Source organism: Balaenoptera borealis (assembly GCF_965194805.1).
Source record: "Balaenoptera borealis genome assembly, chromosome: 8".
Lineage (NCBI taxonomy): Eukaryota > Metazoa > Chordata > Mammalia > Artiodactyla > Balaenopteridae > Balaenoptera > Balaenoptera borealis.
In genome coordinates, this window is record NC_138865.1 from 122,492,131 (window position 1) to 122,513,935 (window position 21,805).

At 52.4% G+C, this 21,805-nt stretch overlaps 1 protein-coding gene across 11 annotated transcripts in view; it reads left to right on the forward strand.

The window, feature by feature from the left end:
* Positions 1 to 21,805, forward strand: part of EHMT1 (euchromatic histone lysine methyltransferase 1) — a 152,562-nt gene that overhangs the window by 77,597 nt on the left and 53,160 nt on the right. For 8 of the 11 annotated variants that reach the window (XM_082403130.1, XM_082403137.1, XM_082403131.1 and 5 more), the window contains 4 exons: positions 3,415 to 3,971; positions 11,058 to 11,238; positions 14,561 to 14,718; positions 14,896 to 15,084. In XM_082403130.1, coding sequence (XP_082259256.1) covers positions 3,415 to 3,971; positions 11,058 to 11,238; positions 14,561 to 14,718; positions 14,896 to 15,084 — 1,085 coding nt within the window. The remainder of the gene's footprint in view (positions 1 to 3,414; positions 3,972 to 11,057; positions 11,239 to 14,560; positions 14,719 to 14,895; positions 15,085 to 21,805) is intronic. The other 3 variants (XM_082403135.1, XM_082403132.1, XM_082403136.1) reach the window with 2 other exon arrangements.

Here is a 21,805-nt window from a genome sequence, read left to right on the forward strand (position 1 = left end):
CCCGCACCGCGCTCCTGCCCCTTGTGACGGTGATCGCTGCCCGGTCCCGGCCGCACACCCGCGCCACCGCCCCAGCCTGGTCCCTGGACGATGTCTACCCGCCTCTCAGCTGGGTGGGGAGGAGGCTGGCTCGGGGCCAAGGTCAGGCGAGCTTACCCGGGCTGTCAGATGCCCATCTGGCCCTGCATCCTCTGAGAACACACAGACAGTGGCCCGTGGGTGGCGGAGGCCAGTCTGGAGAGGTTGCCGTGTGTGCAGCAGTGGGAGGCGAGGGCCCTGCCTTGCCAGGCACTGCAGGGAGACGGAGGCCTGTGCCCCAGTGTTCCGTGTAGACCTGTGAGCTCGGTGCGGGTGGCCCTGAGCCTCCCAGGACGAGGCCTCGAGTGGCCTGGTGGCAGGGACCACCTCATGCCCTAGGCTGGCAGCCGCTTTTTGTGTCCTCCCCGAGCTGTGGTGCGGCCCCCACGACGGGAACTGCCGCGGCCCTGCCCCTCCCTCGTGAGCCCACATGCTGCTGTGACACCTTTTCACATCCACGGGGTCCTCTGCTTTTGTGACCGCCCTGTGCGCACCCGAGGGTGACGGTGGGTGAAGGCAGAGTATGGGCCCCCAGCTCGGGGCTGATGGCAGGGCAGCCTTGCTTGAGAGAAGGGACCCAGCAGCCCAGGCCACAGGGCAGGACCGTCTTACCTGTGAGTGTGTCACTTAGCGTGTGACCAAAATGCTTCAGGTTCTAGTAGAGCTGTTGGGGCTCAGGGAGCTGGGTGGGGTGGGGGTTGGGCAGCTGCCTGGCTGGCTTCCCAGGGCTGTTTCCAGCCTCACCCCCTCTCTCCCTGGGGCATCTTCTCCAGACGGCCCAGCTTGGACGGAAGGCTGTGGCCCTACCCTGCTTTCCACCCTCGCCCTGCACCTCAGGGTGCCGCATCCGGCCCACCAGCCCCTCTCTGCTGCACCCCGGCTGGCCCTGGGGCGCTTACCTCCCGGAGCTGCCCCGCACACTGTCCTGCCTGTCCCTTTGCTCACAGTGGTGGGACCTCTGAAGACCTGCCTCAGCGTTTTCCTCCTGGCGCTGTCCTCCTCCCCGTTCCTTGAAATGTTCCCTTCCTTGGGCTCCCACCCTGTCTGCCCTCCTGGGCCCTTTTCTAAAACAAGTTGTGGATGAGTGATGCCAGGTGCCAGTCTCCTCTGCACACGGCCCCTGAGCCCAGGCCTGGGCCCTCCTTTCGAGGAACCTCCAGACTGATTCCTGCAGCAGCTGCACCATGTCCATTCCCGCCAGCAGCGAGGGTGGCTCCTGACAACACTCGTTGGCACCTTCTTTGTGGTTACAGCTGTCCTAGTGGGTGCAAAGTGGTATCTCGTCGTGGTTTTGATGTGTATTTCCTTGCTGGCTGGCGATGCTGAGCATTTTTTTTGTGTGCTTATTAGCCATTTGTGCATCTTCTTTGGAGAAATGTCAATTCAGATCCTTTGCCCGTTTTAAAAATTGGTTATTGATTTTTATTAATGCATTGTCCGAGGTTTTTAAAAATATATTTTAGGTACAAGTTCCTTATCAGATGTGTGATTTGCAAACACTCTCTTCCAATCTATGGGTTGTCTTTTCACCTTCTTGATGGTATCCTTTGAAGCACAAAATAAAGTCCAACTTATCTGTTTTTCTTTGGTTGCTTGTGGTTTTGTTATAGCATCTAAGAAACCATTGCTTCATAGATCATAAAGATTTATGCCTGTGTTTTCTTCTTATAGTTAGATCTTGGAAACGTTTTCAGTTAATTTTTGTATATGGTGTGAGGTAAGGGTCCAACTTTATTCTTTTGCAAGTTGAGATGCATTTGTCCTAGGAGCTTGCCTTTCTGAGCAGCTGTCAGCGTCTGGCCCCCGGGCGGCTGTGCTCGACGCCCCGGGACTGTCCACGTCCCCGTCCTCCTGTGTGTTGGGAGAGGCCCATTTCCCCTTCCTTCGCTGTGCTTTTTCACGATTTACTTTGCTGTTTGTGAAAATTTATTTTCCCTGCACATTTTAGAATAAGGTTATGGAGTTCCTCAATACACTGATTGGAATTTTGATTAGGGTATCATTGAACTTAAAGAGTCAATTTGAGGCGACTTACATCTTTGTATTTTTGCCATCACATTCAAGGTCGTGAGATATTTCTATTAAAATTTTTTTTCTCTGCAGAGGCTTTGCATGATCTTGGTTAAAGTTTTATATCCTTTATAGTTTTCCTGCTTTTTTGTGAATACTGTCTTATTTTTTTTCTTATGTTTTCTCAAAAGTTAAGTTCGGCGTAGAAAAATGCCTTTGGTTTTTGTACTTGATTTCAGATTTGGCAGCCTTGCTGCACTCGTGTTTGACTTGCCGACAGACCAGGTGTGCAGGAGAGCCCAACCCTTGTCGCCAGGCCTTGCTCCTCATTTCTCTCTCCCGTGGGGTCATCTGGGACCCCACTCTTGTGTGAGCCTTTGTGGTGTTAATGGATGTCCTGATGTTTCTGATCTTACACGGAATTCATGCAACATTTCTGAATAAGTGTATCTTTGCTGCAGATTGGCATGCGGCCTTCTCCAAGTTGAGTAGGTTTTTACCTATTCTGTTTTGCCAAGGGTTTAAAAAAAAATTAATAGCTGCTTATTCATTCAGACAGTACTTACTGCACTCGTGTTTCTGTGCTCAGGGTACAGTAGTGAACGTGGACTTCTCCTTCCAGGGCCCAGTACAGTCGTGATGGAGTCATGGCAGGTGATGTGCTGTAAACAGGGGTGCAGGGGTGAGGGGTGGTGGGGTCTTGGATGTGACCACAGCCCCTCTGCACCCAGCGCTGTAACCGTGAGCTTTCTACTGGGGTCTGTAGTGAGGCTCCACGTGTGTCGATCTGCTGATGGGAAGTGTGTTTCTTGTTTATCAAGTTGTGGAGGAGACGCGCTTCAGAGACCAGGGGTTTGTAACGAGGCTTCTGGCTGACAGACTGAAAACTCGCCCTGTTTTCTTTAGGTCTGTTTTTGGGAAGCTGCTCCCGAGGCCTTGTTTCCTGTCTCTGAATCCTACCCAGTTTTGTTTTCCAGTGGTGAATTTGTTCCTGGAGGATATGTAAATCCTGCATAATGTGTTTGAAGTCTTTTAAGAATTCACTGGAGGAGCGGGGTGTTTGTTTCAAGGACCACGCCCCGCCCACACCTCGCTAGGGGCGGGGCACAGACTGCCCTTCCGGGGATGGGGTCATTCCCCCCTTAACTGACTCACTGTAGAGACAGTGTCTGCGACATACTTTGTATTTAATCCGTCTGAACTCAAATGTTTGTCTATGAAATAAAGTGGTTTTTCTTCAGACAGTTCTGTGTAAGCAGGGCACTGGGGGCTCTCGTGTTGGAGTCACAGGCGGGGCAGCCACTGACTCTTCTCCTCTGTCCGCAGGGTCACCTATGGCTGCTGATGAAGGCTCGGCAGAGCAGCAGGGAGGGGAGGCCCATGTGGCTGCAGACGGGGAAACCAACGGGTCCTGCGACAAGAGCGATGCCAACGGCCACCCGGCCGCTGTGAAGCACACTCAGGAAAGCACGAGAGTCAGCCCGCAGGAAGGAGCCGGTCCGGTGGCCCGGATAGCGGAAAATGGGATTTTGGACAGAGACACTGAGGTGGGGAAGCAGAACCACATCCGAGCCGACGGCTTCACTCAGACTCCCGTCGTCGGGAGCAACGGCTACTTCCTCGGCAAGGCCCCCCTGTCTGAGCCACCGCTGCGGGTGGCTGGTGCCCTGGCCTCCTCCCTGCCCGGTCACGCCGCGAAGACCCTCCCTGGCGGGGCTGGCAAAGGGAGGACTCCTGGCGCTTTTCCCCAGCCGCCGGCCACCATGCCAGCCAAGCCCGGGGAAGGCAGCAAGGACACAGAGGACAAGAAGGCCCCGGCCCCGGGCGCTGACGTCAAGGTCCACAGGGCTCGGAAGACCATGCCGAAGTCCATCCCGGGCCTGGTAACGCGTCCCTGTCGGGGTGGGGCCGCTCTCCTGTCTGTCTCCTCTTTTGTTTCGTGTGCGGATGGCAAGTGGACTTCTGTGCGTGGAGGGGAGAGGCCGGGAAGTGGTGGGGTCGTCAGCCACGGTTGCCTGCGGGCCTTGCAGGGTTCCCGAGGCTGACCCGTCAGCCTGGTTTCTGGGCTTCTCCTCATAGGTGCCTGGGCTCACCGGGAGCTCCTCATCCGCTTTGGGGAGTTACTGGCTTGGGAGACTCAGCACCCGCCTGTCTCTCTGGGGAGTGAGTAGGCGGGAGGGCGGCTGGGGCCTGGGAGTGATGCGCTACAGACACAGGGCGTGGTTTGCTCCCCGCTTCCTGCATGAAGTCCAGGTGTGCAGTCAGACGCCTGGCATTGCTTGTGCTGGCGCTGCTGGTATGGGTCGGACCCTTCCCCAGGGGCCCCGCGGCCTGACCCGTGTGTTTCTCCAGCTCTAGAAGGTTCTGCACGGCCTTCCTCCCTGGAGCTCCCCTCTTCTCCAGCTTCCTCATTTGTTCCCCAGCACTTCAGTCTTGCTGGTCATTCCACATGTTGATGTTTTCAGTTTGACAGTTATATTTTTCATATCCAGTGTCTTGGATTAGTTTTTTAAGAATACCTGCGTTCTTAGTTACATCTTTGTCTTATCCTTCAAAGGACAGTTATAACCCTTGCATGGTCTTGGTTACAACTCCTGTCTCCTCATGTGGGGGTCTGTCTGGCCTTGGCACCTCTTGTTCGGGTGATTTTTCCCCTGAAATGACTTTCCGCCAGGAGTGTGCTCATCTTTGTTTCTGTGCTTCCCTGTTGCCTGGCTGTCGCCTGCCTGCTGTGACTGTGGAGCCGGGGGGGGTGCTGGAAGCTGGGCCGTGGCCCACTGCCCACGCAGCGTGGGGCCCCTGACTCCCCCAGCCCGGCCAGCCCTGGCCTGACTTCTGCCTTTCGTAGTATTTTTATGTACGTGCCGAAACTTAAACATTTTAATAATTATTCACGGGAAGCTGCACAGATAGTACAGAGGGAGCCCATGTCCCCTCCAGCCGGTTTCCCCCAGGGTACCACGGTGTGGGTTTACGTGCCCACCCAGCACTGCGAGCCTGCCTCTGTGGTCACCCCGGCCGTCCCTGACCCTGTCCGCCATCTCTGGAGGTGTGTTGTTTCAGGTATTCTGAAATGCGGGATGGCAGAGTTCGGGGGCTTTCTTCCCTCACTCCGCACCCCTGACCCCACCCAGGCTATGTCTGCAGGGCCCTCCTTTGCGTGTCGACAAGTTTTGCGTGTGTAACCGCTCGCCCATCGAGGGACATTTGGGGGTTTTCAGTTTTGGGGTGTTCCATTAAAGCTACTCTGGATATTCATGTACACATTTTTGTTTGGATAAAAGTTTTCATTCCTCTGGGTAAAATATCCAGGAGCCCAATTGCAAGGTTATGTGGTAATTGGATATTTAGTTTTATAAGTAACTGCCAAACTGCACTGCACAGATTGCTACATTTTATGTCCCTGCATCCTCGAGAGGGGTGTTTGGTGTTGCCTCTTCTCTGTCGTAGCTGTGATTCCTCGTCGTGGTTTTAGTTTGAACCTCCCTAATGACTGATGGCGTTGAACAACTTTTCATGTGCTTATTTGCCATCTGTATGTCCTTTTTGGTGAAATGTCTTTCATATCTTTTGCCCACTTTACAATTAAATATTTAGGGAGCTTTGAGAGTTTTGGATATGGACCGTTGTCAAGTGTTGGTTTGCAGATGTTTTCACTCGTTCTGTAGCTGGTCTTCATCCTTTCGCTACTGAAGACCCTATGGCTTTTCTTAAAGCAGAAGTTCTTCATTTTGATGAAGTCCGGCTTACACAGTTTTTTTCTTTTAAGGCTGTGCTTTTGGTGTCATGACTAAGAACTCTTCACCCAGCCCTAGATCCTGAAGATTTTCTCTAATTTTCATAGTTTTTTAGTTTTATGTGAACTTTAAATATATGACCTGTTGTGAATTAATTTTTATATTAGATTTGAGGCTTAGGGTGAAGTTCATTTATTTATTTACCTACCATTTTTTGGCCCAGCATTATCGATTTTAAAATGTGTGTCAGACAACAGTATTTATTTATCTCCTCAAAATTATACTCTTCTTCCATCCTCACTTCTAGAATTTTATTCTAATGTATTTTTATTCTCAAACATTTTTTTATATCCCTCTAGGGGGTAAAAAAAAAAGCAATCTGAAATTTAATTTCAAGAAATATCTCTGACCATAAGGTTTATGCGAGGGTTAGCTTTGTTCTGGATGGAGTTATTGTAATTAGTAGTAGCATGCAGTCAATTGCAACACATATTTTGTTGGATATTACTGAGCACTCTCAGGCTGGTCACTTGTAGCGAAAGAAAAGGGAAGGATTTTGAGGCTTTGGAACCTGATTTCCTGAAGACCAAGCCCATCTGCTCCACACCCTGGAAACTTCATCTGCTCCTGGGACCCCTGCCGGAGGAGGGGATTGGAGACGTGGAGATTGGGTGCCCGCCTGGCTCCCGGCCCAGGTCCAGACCCGGCCTCTCCTGCCCTCTGGCTTCTCTTCTCCCCAGACCCAGTTTAGTCTTGTTTGGTTTTCTTCGGAAAGCATGTTTTATTGAAAATTGCGTTTTGAAAACAGTCATCCCAATGATAGAAAGGGTGTTACATGCTTATGGCAAGAAATCCATTGTCCTTTAAGAGTTTAAAAATGCAGGGGTTTTCACAGCCTGGTGGCCTCGCATCCCCAGGCGGGGCAGGGCCAGTTTGCCTCTCGGACCCAGTGTCTGTGCCGTCAGAAGGCGCCGACACAGGGTTAGACTCAGCCACTGTTCACGCCAAGGAAGTGAGAACTTCTGGAAGGAGACCCTTTTATCCCGCATTGGCACGCCAGTGTAGACCCGTCTCCCTAACTGAATTGTGCTCATCCCTGGAGGTGCCACATGGAGACCTCCGGCTTCTCCTTGGGTGGCTGTGTCCCCGCGCTCTCCCTGGCTCCTTCCACACGGCCCCCCAGTAGTCCCTGGGTTCTGGAGAGAAGATGGAGAGAAGATGCGGGCCTGGCTGGGTACTCTCGGTCCGGGTGGGGCGGGTCCTCGTGCAGCTGGGGTGCAGGTGGGTGTTTGCTGCACCCAGAAGAGGGGGCACCGGGCTGTGAGGACTCGCCCCGGTTGGGCCAGGCCCGACGGTGGCCGGGGCGAGGAGGGGAGAGCCGCTGAGCAGAGCGAGCGCTGGGGTGGGGAGGCCAGCGGGGGCCAGACGCGGTTGCCCTCGGGCGTCTCGGTCACACGCTGTGACCCGGGCGCGTGGCAGGTAGGTGTTGGCGCAGGTCCTCTCTGCACGTGGGTGACCGGCTGGGGCTCTGCGGTGCCCCGCCGGGAGGTCAGACGCCAGCTCCTCCGCCTCGGTGGGTTTGCTTTGTCAGATGATAGGGCCCTAACAAAATTTGGAGTCTTCACTCAAGTTCAGCCGTTCTTAATTTTGTTTTTTAGATTTTCAAAAATAATACCTTGAATCAAAGAATGGATTTTGTACCGAGTGAGAACGAGCCTCATGTGGCTGTTTCCTTCTCAGATTTAGCTTCTGCCTTCATCCATGTATCCTTTATAAACTCCTGTGTCACGTCTGTCTTGCAAGCGCTGGTTGAGGTGGTAGCTGGCGTGGTCTGTGAGGTCGTTGGTGGGAGGAGTGAGGGAGCGGTCGTGTCAAAGCAGTGACCTCCTTGAGACAAAGCTCGCTTATTTGAGAAGGACTGGAGAATTGACGCAGCTAACAGGTTACCTTTACCAGGACTGTCTGTGCCAGGGCACGTTAGCGGTGGAGGCCACGGAGGAGGCCTCGGCCTGCGCTGTGTGAGGAGGAGCTGCGTGCGGGGCCCAGGTGGGGAACCTGGCAGAGGAGCCAGAGGGCTGAGCGTGGGTCCCGCTGGGAGAAGCCGAGTCCAGGGCCGCCCCTGGCAGGCCTGTTGGCATCTCCCCGCTGTTGACTCCCGGAGATGCGGACACTGCATTAAAATACGCATAACATAGAATTTACCATTCTAACCGTTTTTGAGTATCCAGCTCTGGGGCATTAAGCACATTCACATTGTTGTGCGGCCGTCACCACCATTCTCCCCAGGACTTTCTCGTCTCCCCAGACTGACGCTCTGTCCCCATTAAACACTCACTCCCCTTCCCCACCCCCAGCCCTGGCCCCGACATCTGCTTTCTGTCTCGGATTGACTACGCTTGGTCCCTCATATGAGGATTTGTCCTTTTGTGTCTGGCCTGTTTCACTCAGCACAATGTCCTCGAGACAATGTAGCCTGTGTCAAAACTTCCTTCCTTTTTAAGGCCGGATAATATTCCATTGCATGCGTGTACGTAAACACACATGTACATTTGGTTTATCCATCATCCATCAGTGGGCACTTGGGTTGCCTCCACCCCTTGTCTGTCGTGAATGATGCTGCTGTGAACACAGTTGTACAAAGAGCTCTTCGAGTCCCTGCTTTTGATTCTTCAGAGTGTGTACCCCGAAGTGGAATTGCAGGATCATAGGATAATTCTGGTTACTTTTTGAGGAAGCTTCACACCGTTGTCCAAAGCATCTGCGCCATTTTACCTTCCCCCCAGCAGTGCACAGAGGTCCCAGTGTCTCCATACCTTCACCAACACTTGTTTTCTGTTTGTTTGATAGTAGCCATCCCAGGAGTGTGAGGTGGTCTCATTGCGGTTTTGAGTTGCATTTTCCTGATGATCAGTGATGTTAAGCATCTTTTCATGTGCTTTTTGGCCATTTGTATGTCTTCTTTGGAGAAATATCTATTCAGATGCTTTACCCATTTTTAAATCGGGCCTTTTTTTGGTGTTGAGCTGTAGAGTTCTTTATATATTCTATGTATGATTCCTTTATCGGATATATGATTTGCAAATATTTTCTACCATTCTATAGGTTGCCATTTCATTCTACTGATTTTGTCCTTTGATGCATAGAAATTAAAAAAATTTTTAATGGACGTATAATTGACTTACAATATATTAGTTTCAGGTATACAGCATAGTGATTCAATATCTTTATATATTACAAAAGGATCACCAGGAATAGTCTAGTTACCATCTGTCACCATTCAAAGTTATTACAATATTGTTGACTACATCCTCCATGCTGTGTGTTACATCCCCATGACTTACTTATTATATAACTGGTGGTTTGTACTTTTTAATCCCCTTCACCTGTTTCGTCTGTCCTCTCCCATCTCTCTACCCGCTGTTTATTCTCTGTATTTATGAGTGTTTCTGTTTTGTTATGTTTGTTCATTTGTTTTGCTTTTTAGATTCCACATACAAGTGAAATCATGGTGTTCGTCTTTTTCTCTGACTTATTTCATTTAGTGTAGTACCTCTGGATCCATCCGTATTGTCACAACCAGCAAGGTTTCATTCTTTTTAGTGGCTGAGTAATATTCCATTGTGTGTGTGTATAAATACACCACATCTTCTTTATCCACTTGGCTGTTGACAGGCATTTAGGTTGCTTCCACATCTTGGCTATCATAAATAGTGCTACAGTGAACATAGGGGTGCATTTATCTTTTTGAACTGTTGTTTTTGTATTCTTTGGATAAATACCCAGGACTGGAATTGCTGGATCATATAGTAGTTCTATTTTTAGCTTTTTGAGGAACCTCCATAGTGGCTGCACCAGTTTGCATTCCCACCAGCAGTGCACTAGGGTTCTATTTTCTCCACACCCTCTCCAACATTTGTTATTTGTGGTCTTTTTGATGATAGCCATTCTTAGAGGCGTGAGGTGATATCTCATTGTGGTTTTGATTTATAAGAAATTTTTTATTTTATTTTTTTATTTTTGGTCGCGTTGAGTCTTCGTTGTTGCGTGCGGGCTTTCTCTAGTTGCAGTGAGCCGGGGCTACTCTTTGTTGCAGTGCGCGAGCTTCTCACTGCAGTGGCTTCTCTTGTTGTGGAGCATGGGCTCTAGTTGCGCGGGCTTCAGTAGTTGTGGCTCGCAGGCTCTGGAACGCAGGTTCAGAAGTTGTGGTGCATAGGCTTAGTTGCTCTGTGGCATGTGGGATCTTCCCGGACCAGGGCTTGAACCTGTGTCCCCTGCATTGGCAGGTGATTCTTAACCATTGCACCACCAGGGAAGTCCCTATAAGAAATTTTTAGTTTTAATAAGGTCTAATTTATCTTTTTTCTTTTGTTGCCTGTGCTTTTGTTGTAATATCCAAGGATTCATTGCCAAATCCAATGTCATGAAGCTTCCCCCCTGTTTTCTTCTAAGAGTTTCACAATTTTAGGTCTTTGATCTGTTCTGAGTTAATCTCTGTCAGTGGTATAAGGTGAAGGTCCACATCCATCCTTTTGCAGGTGACTGTCCAGTATCCCTGCCCCGTATATTGAAGGATCACACCTACTTTGTGCACAACGAAATGTGGTTCAGTGGAATCGGGTTTGAGATCAGACTGTCTCAAGGCTGTAGGTGACTCTGGGGAAGCAAGTGGTGGGGCGGGGGCTGAGTGGTGTCTGGAGCAAAGGCAGGGCTGTTGGTCGGTGCCAGGGGGTTGGCGTCCACATCACAGGACCACAGGTTGTGGTCTCAGAAGGCTAAGGCCGAGACACTGAGGAGATGGGTAAAACTGAGCAAAAGCGTCTTAAAGGTGTAACATGATGATCTGTCGTGGCGTGAAAACTGCTTGGGGGAGGTGCACTGTGTAGCCGTGATCACCTGGAATGTGCCCCGTCTGGGTATTTTCAAATGTAGTCATAGTTTATTACCTAAATCACAGGCTGGCTGGCTTTCTGTAAAGGCCCAGGTGGGAGACGGTCCCGGTTCTGGGTGCCGCACGTGTCACAGCCGCTGCTACTTCCCTGCAGAAAGGCAGACTCTGTTCTTGGCCTGTGACGCCGACCTGCGCCTGTCACAGGCGCTCTGGTGGCAGCGGGTTTCCGCGCTCTCCCCTCTCTCCTCAGTGCACATCTCTCGGGGGAGGGGTTTGGTGGGAGAGGCACGCTGTTTCATCGCCGCCTGCCTGTGCGTCATTGTCGCGTTGTCTTTGTTTTGAAGCACGCGGCCGGTAAGGACCCCAGGGAAGGCCGGGACGCCCGCGACCATGAGGAGCCGAAAGAGGAGTTGAGCAGAAGCGCCTCAGAGTTTGGACGACAGCAGCTTTTACCCCCCTTCCCGCCCCTTCACCAGTCGCTACCTCAAAACCAGTGCTACGTGGCCACCACGAAGGCACAGACAGGTAAAGGGAAGCTGCCGCCGCCTCGCTCTCGGGTGTGTCCCGAGCCTGCACTGCAGAGAACGCGGGCCCCGCTCCACCCTCACCCGGTGCTGCGTCGCGTCCTCCGCTTGTTTTCAACTTCCAGATGAAGATCGTTTTCATTCCAACAGTCTGCGGCCTTGGTCTGATTGGGTGGAGGGCTCTGGATTTGAGGAGTCTCCCAGCTCATGGGTTCAGTGCTGCAGGGGCACCGCGGTTCAGGGGCGGGTGGCAGTGGGGCGGCTCCCCTCCCAGCCCGAGCCACCTCTCCTCACGCTCACCTGGGGGCGTGGGGGAGCATCGGGTGCCTTGTGGGGCCTCGTGCAGGAGGCGGGGGCTGGTGAGCGGCCCCCAGGGAGGCTGCCGTGGCAGGCGTGCCCGTAGAACCTGCTTCCCCTGCAGACCCCTCCGGTGCAGACAGGCCTCTCCGCCAGGCCCGGCTCACGTCGCTGAGGACTCACAGACGAGGGGGAGGCGGCCCCCCAGGGGCTGCCCTGGGGTGGTCATGTGCTGGTTGGGGCCTGTCTTCCTCAGGACTTTCAGAACACTTGTTGCTTATCAGTAATTTCAGACCAGAGGTTCTGCAGAGGATGTCTGTGGCCTCCCCTGTTCCCCTCCCCCCATTCCACCATGTGCACAGTCGCGTGTCCTTCTCCCACCCAGCATGTAACGTTTGCTTCTGAACGTGCGTGGAAGTTGCAGACATGGGGCCCTGGGCACGTCCGTGTTGTGCGTGGCGCCTTCTCGGGCAGTCGCTGTAGTGTCAGAGCCTGGAAGGGCCCCCCCATGTGACGCGTCGTCCAGGCCTCAGGCCCCACTCGCCTTTGCCAGTCAGTCGTCCCAGGAGGCATTTCTGGCCAGCTTCCTGCAGTCCCTTAGTGTGCGTCTTGACATCTGGAGCGTCCCCATGGGGTCGCTGCTGTCTTCCTGGGTCAGGCTCGGGTCACTGCCGTCCCCGAGGGGTGTGTGTCCTTGCTGCATCCCCCGGGAGTGGGGTGTGGGTGTTGGTCCTGCTGCGGCAGGGCTGGGTCTACAGGTCCTTGGGTCGTTGTCCTTTGTGTCGTTGGAGGCGGGGCTTAGAGGGTTGCACGGTCCCACCTGGCAGCTTGAGCATCTAGGGACCCACTCCCAGACTGATCGTTCCAGGATGGCTTCCAATTCCATCGCCCCCTCCTTACTTCCTAGTGGAGCTTCTGCTGGAATGAAGGGCCTCCCCTTTCTAGCCTTGCCTCTGTCTCAACTCATGGATCCTTATGTGAATCTCTGGGCTCCAGTCCGTCACCGTCATGTTCACATTGTCCCGGGTTTGCCCTTCAGGCTGGCTCCTGAGTCCTCCGATGTGACCCCCATCACTTTGTGAGGACTTCCTGGCTACACCAGGTGGACCCAGCCCGTCTTGTCCTTCCCCAGGCCTGGGACCAGCCGTGTCTCCAAGGAGCCCTTGTTCTGTTTGTTGGAGCACGGTGGTTGGTTAGAAAACACTGTCAGTCTGTCTCCCCACCACCTGCAACTTTTGGTCTATTTCAACTCAGTATTATTTGTTTCAGAGAGTTAAAGCTGGACAGAGTTGCATGTCTCTGTGGAATTATACACATGTGTGTAGGGCTTGGCGAGGAATGTCAGGAGTCGGTTCTTCTGTTAAAAAGTTAAGATTGGGGAATTCCCTGGCAGTCCAGTGGTTAGGACTCCATGGGTGTGGGTTCAGTCCCTTGTCAGGGAACTAAGATCCTGCAAGCTGCAAGGATCTTTTATCTTAATAAAAGTTAAGATTGTTCCTATTTTAGCTTTATTATTTCCTTATCTGTTCAATCCAAGTTTTCTAAACAGAAGTGCTGAGTGTGTTTAGCAGTTTCCCACATGGGTCCTTCTCTGCCTTTGTTTCCTTATCTGAGGGCCGGAGACGGCCCGCGGGCTCAGGACAGTGTGAACGGCCTGGTGCCTGGCGCTCCTGCAGCAGCTGCCCGGCTCGCTCCCTAGGGAGGCAGCAGGCCCCTCTTGCTGTGCCTGCATCGTCCCCGCCCCCGCCCCTGCCCCCCCGCCCCGACCCGCCGCGGGAGCAGGGGCCCGTGGGGATGTGGCCCTGTGTGACGGCTCGGACCGGAACAGCCTGCCTCGTTCTTCAAACCTTCCTCCTCCCCCCTTCCCCTGGCCGGTGCATTACACTATCACAGGAAGTGCACGCTTTCGGGCGTCTCTTCTTGTCCGTATTTTAAGTCACTGTGGTGACAGCCCCGCCCCGGAGGGCCTGCTCTTGCCGTCCTGCTGCAGAGCCCTGCTGTGGCGCGAGCCGACGGCAGATTTGCACAGAGCTCACAACTCACCCGCCTCCTCCTGGGGGGGCACCTCTGCCGGCTCACCTGTGCTCCGTTCAGCGCGTGGACGGACGGCGTTTCCACGTCAACATGTGCGGCCCGCGTGGCGATTGTCCTCAGTGTCCTGGCGTCGCCACGCACCTGCGAGGGGCTGTCAGCCTGACCCCCGGCGCCCGTGGCCGACGTGCGTCCTTTCTCCCCGTATCCCTTCTCTGCATTTTGTAGAAATAAAACGTAAGGTATTTCTTTCAGCCCTTTCGTGGAGTTCCTCCGTGTTAAAGCAGTGGTTTTCAGATTTTTTTTTTTTCATACCCTGGAACTTTTTACAAAAATAAAACATCACAGAGACCCTCATTCTGTCAAAGCAGTAAACCTGGGGCTGCTTTGCCCAGAACGGCGTCAGGGGCCACGAGCCCCCAAGCCCCGGCCCGGTCCCCCCTCCACTGCTGTGCTTGTCAGGAGACCTTGCCCCCAGGCCTCTCCTTCCCTGGCCCTTGTGCAGGGATAGCTCGCTGGGCCGTTGTTTCCAGTATTCTTCCCCTTGGTCTGTGAAGTGCTGAGCGAGGACGGAGGGTCCAGGTGACAGTGGTGTAAGGCCACTCTTCAGTGGCCGCACGTCAGAGGTGGACCCTCTGGACACACAAGCAGGAGGGCGTCTGGAGGAGGCCCTTCCTTCTCAGCCCCTCGGAGAGCCCTGCTCAGAGGCTGTCCCAGGTGCTCCAGGGCCCGCTCCTGACGGCTTGCGGGTCTCCTGGTGTGCTGCCTGCTCGGGAGGGGGTGCTCACGTTTGCCCTCCGTATAGCTCGGTGTCTCCTTGTGAACAAATCCTGTATCTGTGGCGGGTTTTCAGCTTTCTCTGTGCAACTTAAGACGCTGTTGTGGGTGCTGATGATTTCGGTGATCAGAGTTTGTGGACTGTCACCTACCTTTAAAAACATTTGAACGGCATTTCTTTTCTTCTCTCGTCCCCTTTTGACTTTTTTTTTTTTTAGCTTGCTTGCCTTTTGTTTTAGCAGCTGCAGTATCTCGGAAGAAAAAACGAAGAATGGGAACCTATAGCCTGGTTCCTAAGAAAAAGACCAAAGTGTTAAAACAGAGGACGGTGATTGAGATGTTTAAGAGCATAACTCATTCCACGGTGGGCTCCAAGGTAAGGCTGCGGGCCCGGCCGCGGGGGCTGCCCTCCGTCTCCGCTCCATGGTGGCCCCCGCCCGCCCCAGGCTCTCGTCCTCCAGCACAGTCGCCACCCCCCTCCCCCGCCCTGCCCCGTGGGCCTTTCCCGGAGGAGCTAGCGGGGGTCCTGACGTGGGCTTCTGCCGTGTTGCAGGGCGAGAAGGACCTCGGTGACGGCTCCCTCCACGTGAACGGGGAGAGCCTGGACTTGGACTCGGACGAGGACGACTCGGAGGAGCTGGAGGAGGACGAGGACCAGGGAGCCCAGCCGGCCGCCGTGTTCCCTGCCGAGGACAGCAGGGCCGCCAAGGACGGCGCGCTGGAGCCGGACCGCACCCAGAAGGTGGGCGGGACGCACGCCTCGGACCTCGGTCCTGGCGGGGGCGGGGGTGGCCTCTGGGCGCCTCTGGGCCTTAATAAAGCCCCCTGTTCACTTCTGGCTGGGATTCTTGTATTTTATTTCTCTTGAATTTTTAGATAGTTTATTTTCATCAGAGAAGCGTTTGTCTTCCTGTGCAGCGTTCATGGAAGTAAACGGCTTGAGCATTTTTAGGCTTGGGAGTGACAGGAATAATACCATTAATAACCCAAACTGCTAACCGTGGCTGACCGAGTGCCAGTACGGCTTGCCCTTGGCCTTGGCACGGTGTCCCAGGCACCCGGCACAGGTGTGGTCCTCCTGCAGGTGAGGCCTCTGTCCTCCCAGTGGGGTGAGCGCCCATGGCTGCTGACAGGCCCGTGGGGTGGTACGTGCGCTGGCGTGTCCTCGTTATGGACGCTTCATCCGTGTCCACCCAGGACGAGCTCGGGGGTGGCGGTGTGGTGGCCCTGAAGGCGTGGCAGCGTCTGGGGGTGGTGATGCCTTATCTTGGCTCTCTGTGCACCGGTGCTGAACAGGAGTACGGAGACAGAGTTTTGGAGGAAAAGAAATAATAGCTTTATTCTTTGCCAGGCAAAAAGGGAACACAGCAGGCTAGTGCCTCAAGAGCTGTGCCCCCGCTCCCTGGGGAATCAGGAGAGGTCTTATAGGTGGAGCTCGCAGTCTGGGGTAGGTGATAAGGATCAAAGCAATGAAGGTCTTGAATTTTTCTTCTTCTTGCATTATTTCAAAACAGTCACTGCTGGTGTCAGGCGGCCCGGTAATTGGGTCCGTTTGTTATCGGCTGGGTTATCGGCTGCGACCTTCTTTCTGAAATGCAGAACGCTACAAGGGGTGATTTGCTGCAGGGGAGTGCAGGATGTAATTCACATAGTGTCAGAGAGTGTTAGAGGTTAGCTTTGTGAAGGATAAGTCTAGTTACAGACACTACAGATTAGTAACAGTTAAAATAAAACTAGGGTTGGGATTTACCTGGTGGCACAGTGCTTAAGAATCCGCCTGCCAGTGTAGGGGACACGGGTTTGAGCCCTGGTCCGGGAAGATCCCACGTGCCGCGGAGCAACTAAGCCTGTGCGCCACAACTACTGAGCCTGCGCTCTAGAGCCCGCAAGCCACAACTGCTGAGCCTGCGTGCCACAACTACTGAAGCCTGCGTGCCTAGAGCCTGTGCTCCACAAGAGGAGCCACTGCAATGAGAAGCCCGCGCACCGCAACGAAGAGTAGCCCCTGCTCGCCACAACTAGAGAAAGCCCATGTGCAGCAACGATAGACCCAATGCAGCCAAGGGGGAAAAAAAAAAAAAAAGAAAGAAAAGCTAGGATTGATTAACTCTTTCAGGCCAGTTTATGTTATTTCCCTAGCCTGCCCATGGCTTCTTTATTTTCCTTATTTGTCAGAAAAGAAAAGACCCTCGTTTCTATCTTTGCCGCAACATGACAGGGACACGGGGCTTGTATGGTTTCAGTGATGCAGGGGGCCCAGGGGCGCCGGGCGCAGACCTGAGCAGAGTGGCTGCTGCTGTTGGGGCCTTTCTGGTTGGGGGAGGGGTGAGTTAGACACGGAGGCGAAACCGTGGCTGAGAGGCGGACGTGTGGAGCCGTGGGTTTACTGTCCACGCATCAGGCTTGTCTGAGAAAACTTTGGAGCATCTTTAAGATGGACCATTACGCCTTACGAGTTATTCTGAAACTAAGGGTGGGCAGAGACGTTCCAGTGAGTTTGTTGCAACAGTGACTTGTTTGAAGTGTATAATTTTGTTGATTAGCTTTTTGCACTTTGCGTCAGCCCTGTGGGTACAGCCTTTGACATGTGTAAAGCATTGTCTTTCAGCTTCTGGAGTTTGGGCTGTGTTTTTTCTTAGTGTTGTTTAAATTTCAGATTCATATTAGCCATTTATGCCAGTTCTATTTTTTAGCAGGTTTTGGGGCAAAATTTTAAATGTTGGCCCAGCTATTAAGGTATAATTTTTCAGAAATAAATTGGTAGAAAATGCTAACATTAGAGATTTAAAGGAAATTTTAAAATGATTTAAGATATCATTTATTATTTTTTTCTCTTCCATCTTGTATTATTTTCTCCCTTTCGTGTAGGAAGGAAGCAGTCTCCTAATTCTTGGGGTGGTATTTCGAATGGTGATTTTTACAGACCTGTACTCCCCGCTGCTTGCAGTGGGGACTTGACTCTGGACGTCCAGTCTCCTTGAGGAGCTTTGCCTGTGGTTCCACGAGCTGCTCTTGGCTGGGCCCCTCAGTGGGGGTGCGGCCCCCTCCCCGCCCCCCGTAAAGCCTTCTCCTGTTGTTGGAGGCGACACTCGGGGCTCGTAGTGAGCACTTTGTTGAGAGGTGGAATGTGGGCATCTCCAGGTCCCTGCCGCAGTGAGTTGGGAGGGACAGGTTTTCATCTGTATGTCCCTGCATCTCAGTGTTTTGCTGCAGGTCTGAATGTGCCGAGCAGCTTCTCACACGACTGGCTGTCAGGATTTGTTGTCTAGCGACCCCGTTTCCGCTGGGTCATGTGGTCTGGGCAGCCTTATGTGAGCGCAGAGCTGACCTGTTGCTCGAAGGTGTGTGCTGTCCAGCCTTGGCTGCGATGTCAGAGCTCATGGATCTAGTCTGTTTCTGTATGATTTCTGGGTTCGGGGTTCTAATTACAATACACAGACCTTTCCCTGTGGCGATTTTGAATATATTGACGTAAGCTATCTTCTAATTCTTCATGGGCTTCATTCTTTATGTATAAACATTTGATTCATAGAGAATTTTTGATGAAATGTGACGTAGAGACAGTCAAAGTGGGTGAATTTTATGGTATATAAATTATACCTCAGTAAAGCTTTTTGAACAAAATGTGAGGTCAGGGTTGTGTGGCCTCCCTCACATGGTGAGCTGTGTGTGCCAGCACTGTTCATTGACTGACATTTGCTTCCTTGCTGATTTAAAATGCCACCTCTGTCACATACCACGCGGCATTTGAATGTGAGTCTATCTCTGGATTCTCTATTTTGATGGAGGTCCTCATCTTCCGGAAAGAATCTAGACACTGAATAACACTGAGTTAGTCTAGGTACTGATACAAAGGAAGAAAATTAAATGGGTATCAAGCTAACAAAAGAATCAGGAAATGAATAAAAGCAGAATCAAAAAGAAAATGTGGAAAACAAAATAAGATGGCAGGAGCAGATCTAAACAGATCAGTGATAGTAACAAATAGTCATGGATTTGTTATGTGACCTGTTCCGGAGACGAGAAAGATGGGAGATACGCCAGCTGGTTCTGAGGCTAAACCTGCCTTAAAGTCAGCCAGACACAACCGTGTATCAGGGCACGAGGGCAGGGGAGGCTGCGGCCTCCAGGAAAGCTCTTCACAGGACCTGCTGAGGGAACGGAGCAAAGGAGAGAGACTGGAAGGCATGTCACAGGGTCCAGCTCCCTGCCGTGTGGACTTGGGGACGGGGCACAGGTCAGCGGTGCCCAGGGCAGGAGCATGCGGGTGGCGCCCCCCTCCGGTCCCCGTGGCAGGGTTGCCTCTGCCCTTGTTCTGGGCTTCGATGCAATCACGCAGGAAGCACTCCTTTTTCTGAGTGTGGCTCGTTTTACTCTGTGTTGTGTTTGTGCGATTTATTTATGCTGTTAGTTCATTTTCACTGTTGTGTGACAGTGGTTTTTAAGGTGGCCCAGGGTCTCTGAGACCCTCCAGGGTTATAATAATGCTGGAATGTTACCTGCCTTTCTCACTCTCCTTTGAGGGAGCCACGCCGCAGCTGTAAGTGTCTGCAGCGGCGCGTGTTCATGGACTCATGGGCCCCCACAGCCCTTGGCTGTTCTCAGTAGTTTCTACGAGAGGGAGGGGCCCTGAGGCCAGAGCGTTGGGAGCCAAGCGGGGCCGCAGCCCTCCGGACGGGTGTGTGCGGGGCTCCAGCGGGGCTGTTGCCCATGTCTGGCACATCCGCGAGGGGAGCTGCACGTCCTGCGTGTGCATCGCGGGCTTGTGAACTTGGTGGGCTGCCCTCCTGGCGCGGCTGAGCGCTCTCACACTGCAGTTCTGATTTGCGTTTCCCTGGTTTCCGAGAAGCTTGGGTACTTTTTTGTATGTTTATTTGCTGTTTGGATGTCTTCTTTTGTGAAGTGCCTGTTTGGGACCCAGCTGTTTATCTGTGTAGTTATTTGTCCTTTTAAAAAGTCGATTTGTAGGAAGGGAGGCCCTGTGTGTGTGCGGCCAGCACGGTGCCTCCTTCTCCGCGTAGGGGGCTGCCTCCTCACCGATGACCGGCATCCTTGTCTCAGCACTGGGGTGGATGGGGCAGGTGGGTGCGGGGCCTGCTGGCTCGGGTCCCCCACCCTGTGTGGCCTCTGCCTGGCTTAGCGCCACACCATCTGTCCACTCAGATGCCAGCTGTGGTGCTCCCCTCCCTCCTCTCCCCGAGCGCCTTACGCCTGTTCCTGTAGCTGCTGTGTGTGCAGTTTTCAAGTACTTATTCCTTATTCCTCCCTTTACGGTCACAGGAGTTTCGGAAGTTGTTAATCTGCTCACTTTGATGGGTAGTTTCACTGCTCAGTATTTTTAGAATAAGAAACTACCCAATGAAATTTAAAGATAACATTTAAATAAAGCTTATTATAAAGATATCAGAATCCTACAAAAAAGGTTGTATTTAATGGTGAAAGTTTTAAACCATTGTTAATACCAGTGACAAAGAGAGTGCAGGTTGGGACTTCCCCGGTGGTCCAGTGGTAAAGAATCCACCTTCTAAGGCACGGGATGTGGGTTCGATCCCTGGTCGGGGAACTAAGATCCCACATACCACGGGGCAGCTAAGCCCGTGCACCACAACTACTGAGCCCGCACGACTCTACTAGAGCGCCCGTGTGCCACAAACTACAGAGCCCATGTACCACAACTAGAGAGAGAAAACCTGCACGCCACAACTAGAGAGAAGCCCGCACGCCACAACGAAAGGTCCCGCGTGCTGCAACTAAGACCCAATGCAGCCAAAAAAAAAAAAAAGAGAAAAGTGTGGGTTGCCACTTCCTCCCCTCACACGAGCGCGCCACATTGGTCATTCTTGCTGTGATGCTGTAAGGTGAAAACCGGAAGGAAACATTAATATTTTAAAGGACAAGGGAGTTTGCTGGGAATATAATCATCCATCTAAAAAAATCCACGGAAACCAGCTGAGCGGCTGCTGTAGCCAGTGAGCTGAGCTTGTGTGGTCCTGCCAGTCAGAAAATATAAGGACAGCTTGTCAATAATATCAGTAAATACCCGACCATACGTGTTAACTCCTGAATGGAAAGCGTCAGGCTGTGCATATGTACAGCCACTGGTACTTGCCAGAGTTCCTGCTCCACCTGGACGGTCTTGAGGCCGGTATATCAGTGTGGGTCCTTAGAAGGTAAGGATTCTTTGAACAACAAAACCACAATATCACACCTAAAAATTAGCTGTAAGTCTTTAACACCACCACAGTGCTTAGCAATACATTTAACAAGAAATGTCTGTTATCTATAAGGAGAAAATAGTAAAACTTTACTGAAAGAGGTTAAAAAAAAGAATAAGTTCATGGAATGACCCATTATTTGTCTGAACGAGAAGATCCATTCTTTCATCTCCCTTTCGCCATGTTCTCCATGAATTCAGAACTGTTCTCATCAAAATTCCCACAGGATTTTCTGTGGGACCAGCTGACCTGGGAGTCGTTCACGGCGAGAACGGGCTGGGGGGCGGGGGAGAGGTTAGCAGGACAGTTACGGAGGGGGTTCAAGCGGGGATTCGTGCAGGCACGGGGGAGCCATGAGAGAGTGGAGCAGGGCGGCCACAGTGCACCTGTCTGTCTGCAGAGATACAGTTTGTTCTAAGGGTTGGGTTTTCAGTTTGTTTGCAGGGGATCATGAACTTTTCAATAAATGTTATTGGGAAAATTGGGGGCAAAGTGAAGGCCGACCCTTAGATCAAGGTGCACAACAAATGTACATACACTCCATTCTGGAATAGGTGGGGGTGATGGTTGCACAACTCTGAATACACTCAAGACCACTGAATTGTGTACTTTAAAAGGGTGAATTTAAGGGTAGGTGAATTATAAATCAGTAAAGCTGTTATTTAAAAAAGCAAATTCCAGAAGATTTAAAGTGTCAACACAAAATATTTAACTGTGGGAAAAAGTGTTGGAAACCGTTTTTCTAATCTCAAATGAAGGGCTTCTGTTGTAAGACACAAACCTAGAAGCCACGAAGGGAGAGACTGAGAGGTTCGACTTGTCCAGATTAAAACCCCAGAAGTTTTACTTTAAAAAGAAATAGCAGAAGCAGAGCCTGTAGAGCTTGATAGGAGAATGTTTATAACATACTTAACAGACAGTGTGTGTGTGTAGCTTCCACAGTTACTAAGAAAGCAAGGACCCAGTGGAAATACGGGCTGGGGCTGTGGTCACGCAGTACGCAGCGGGAGAAACGGAGGAGCACGCATGGGAGACACTCGAGGCGGTGCAGCCCCTCAGAGGACCTGGGGGTGCCCTGTGGGCGCCCCACACCCGGAGTGTCCTGCACGGGTGGGAGCACGTGTCTGCTGTTTGTCCGGGGGGTCTTACCCTTCCTGTGAGACTGTGAGGGTGCGGTCACCGCGTGGCCCCTCGAGGAGCCACAGCCGGGTGCACGGGGAAGGGTGGAGGGGGCGCGCGGCTCCTGTG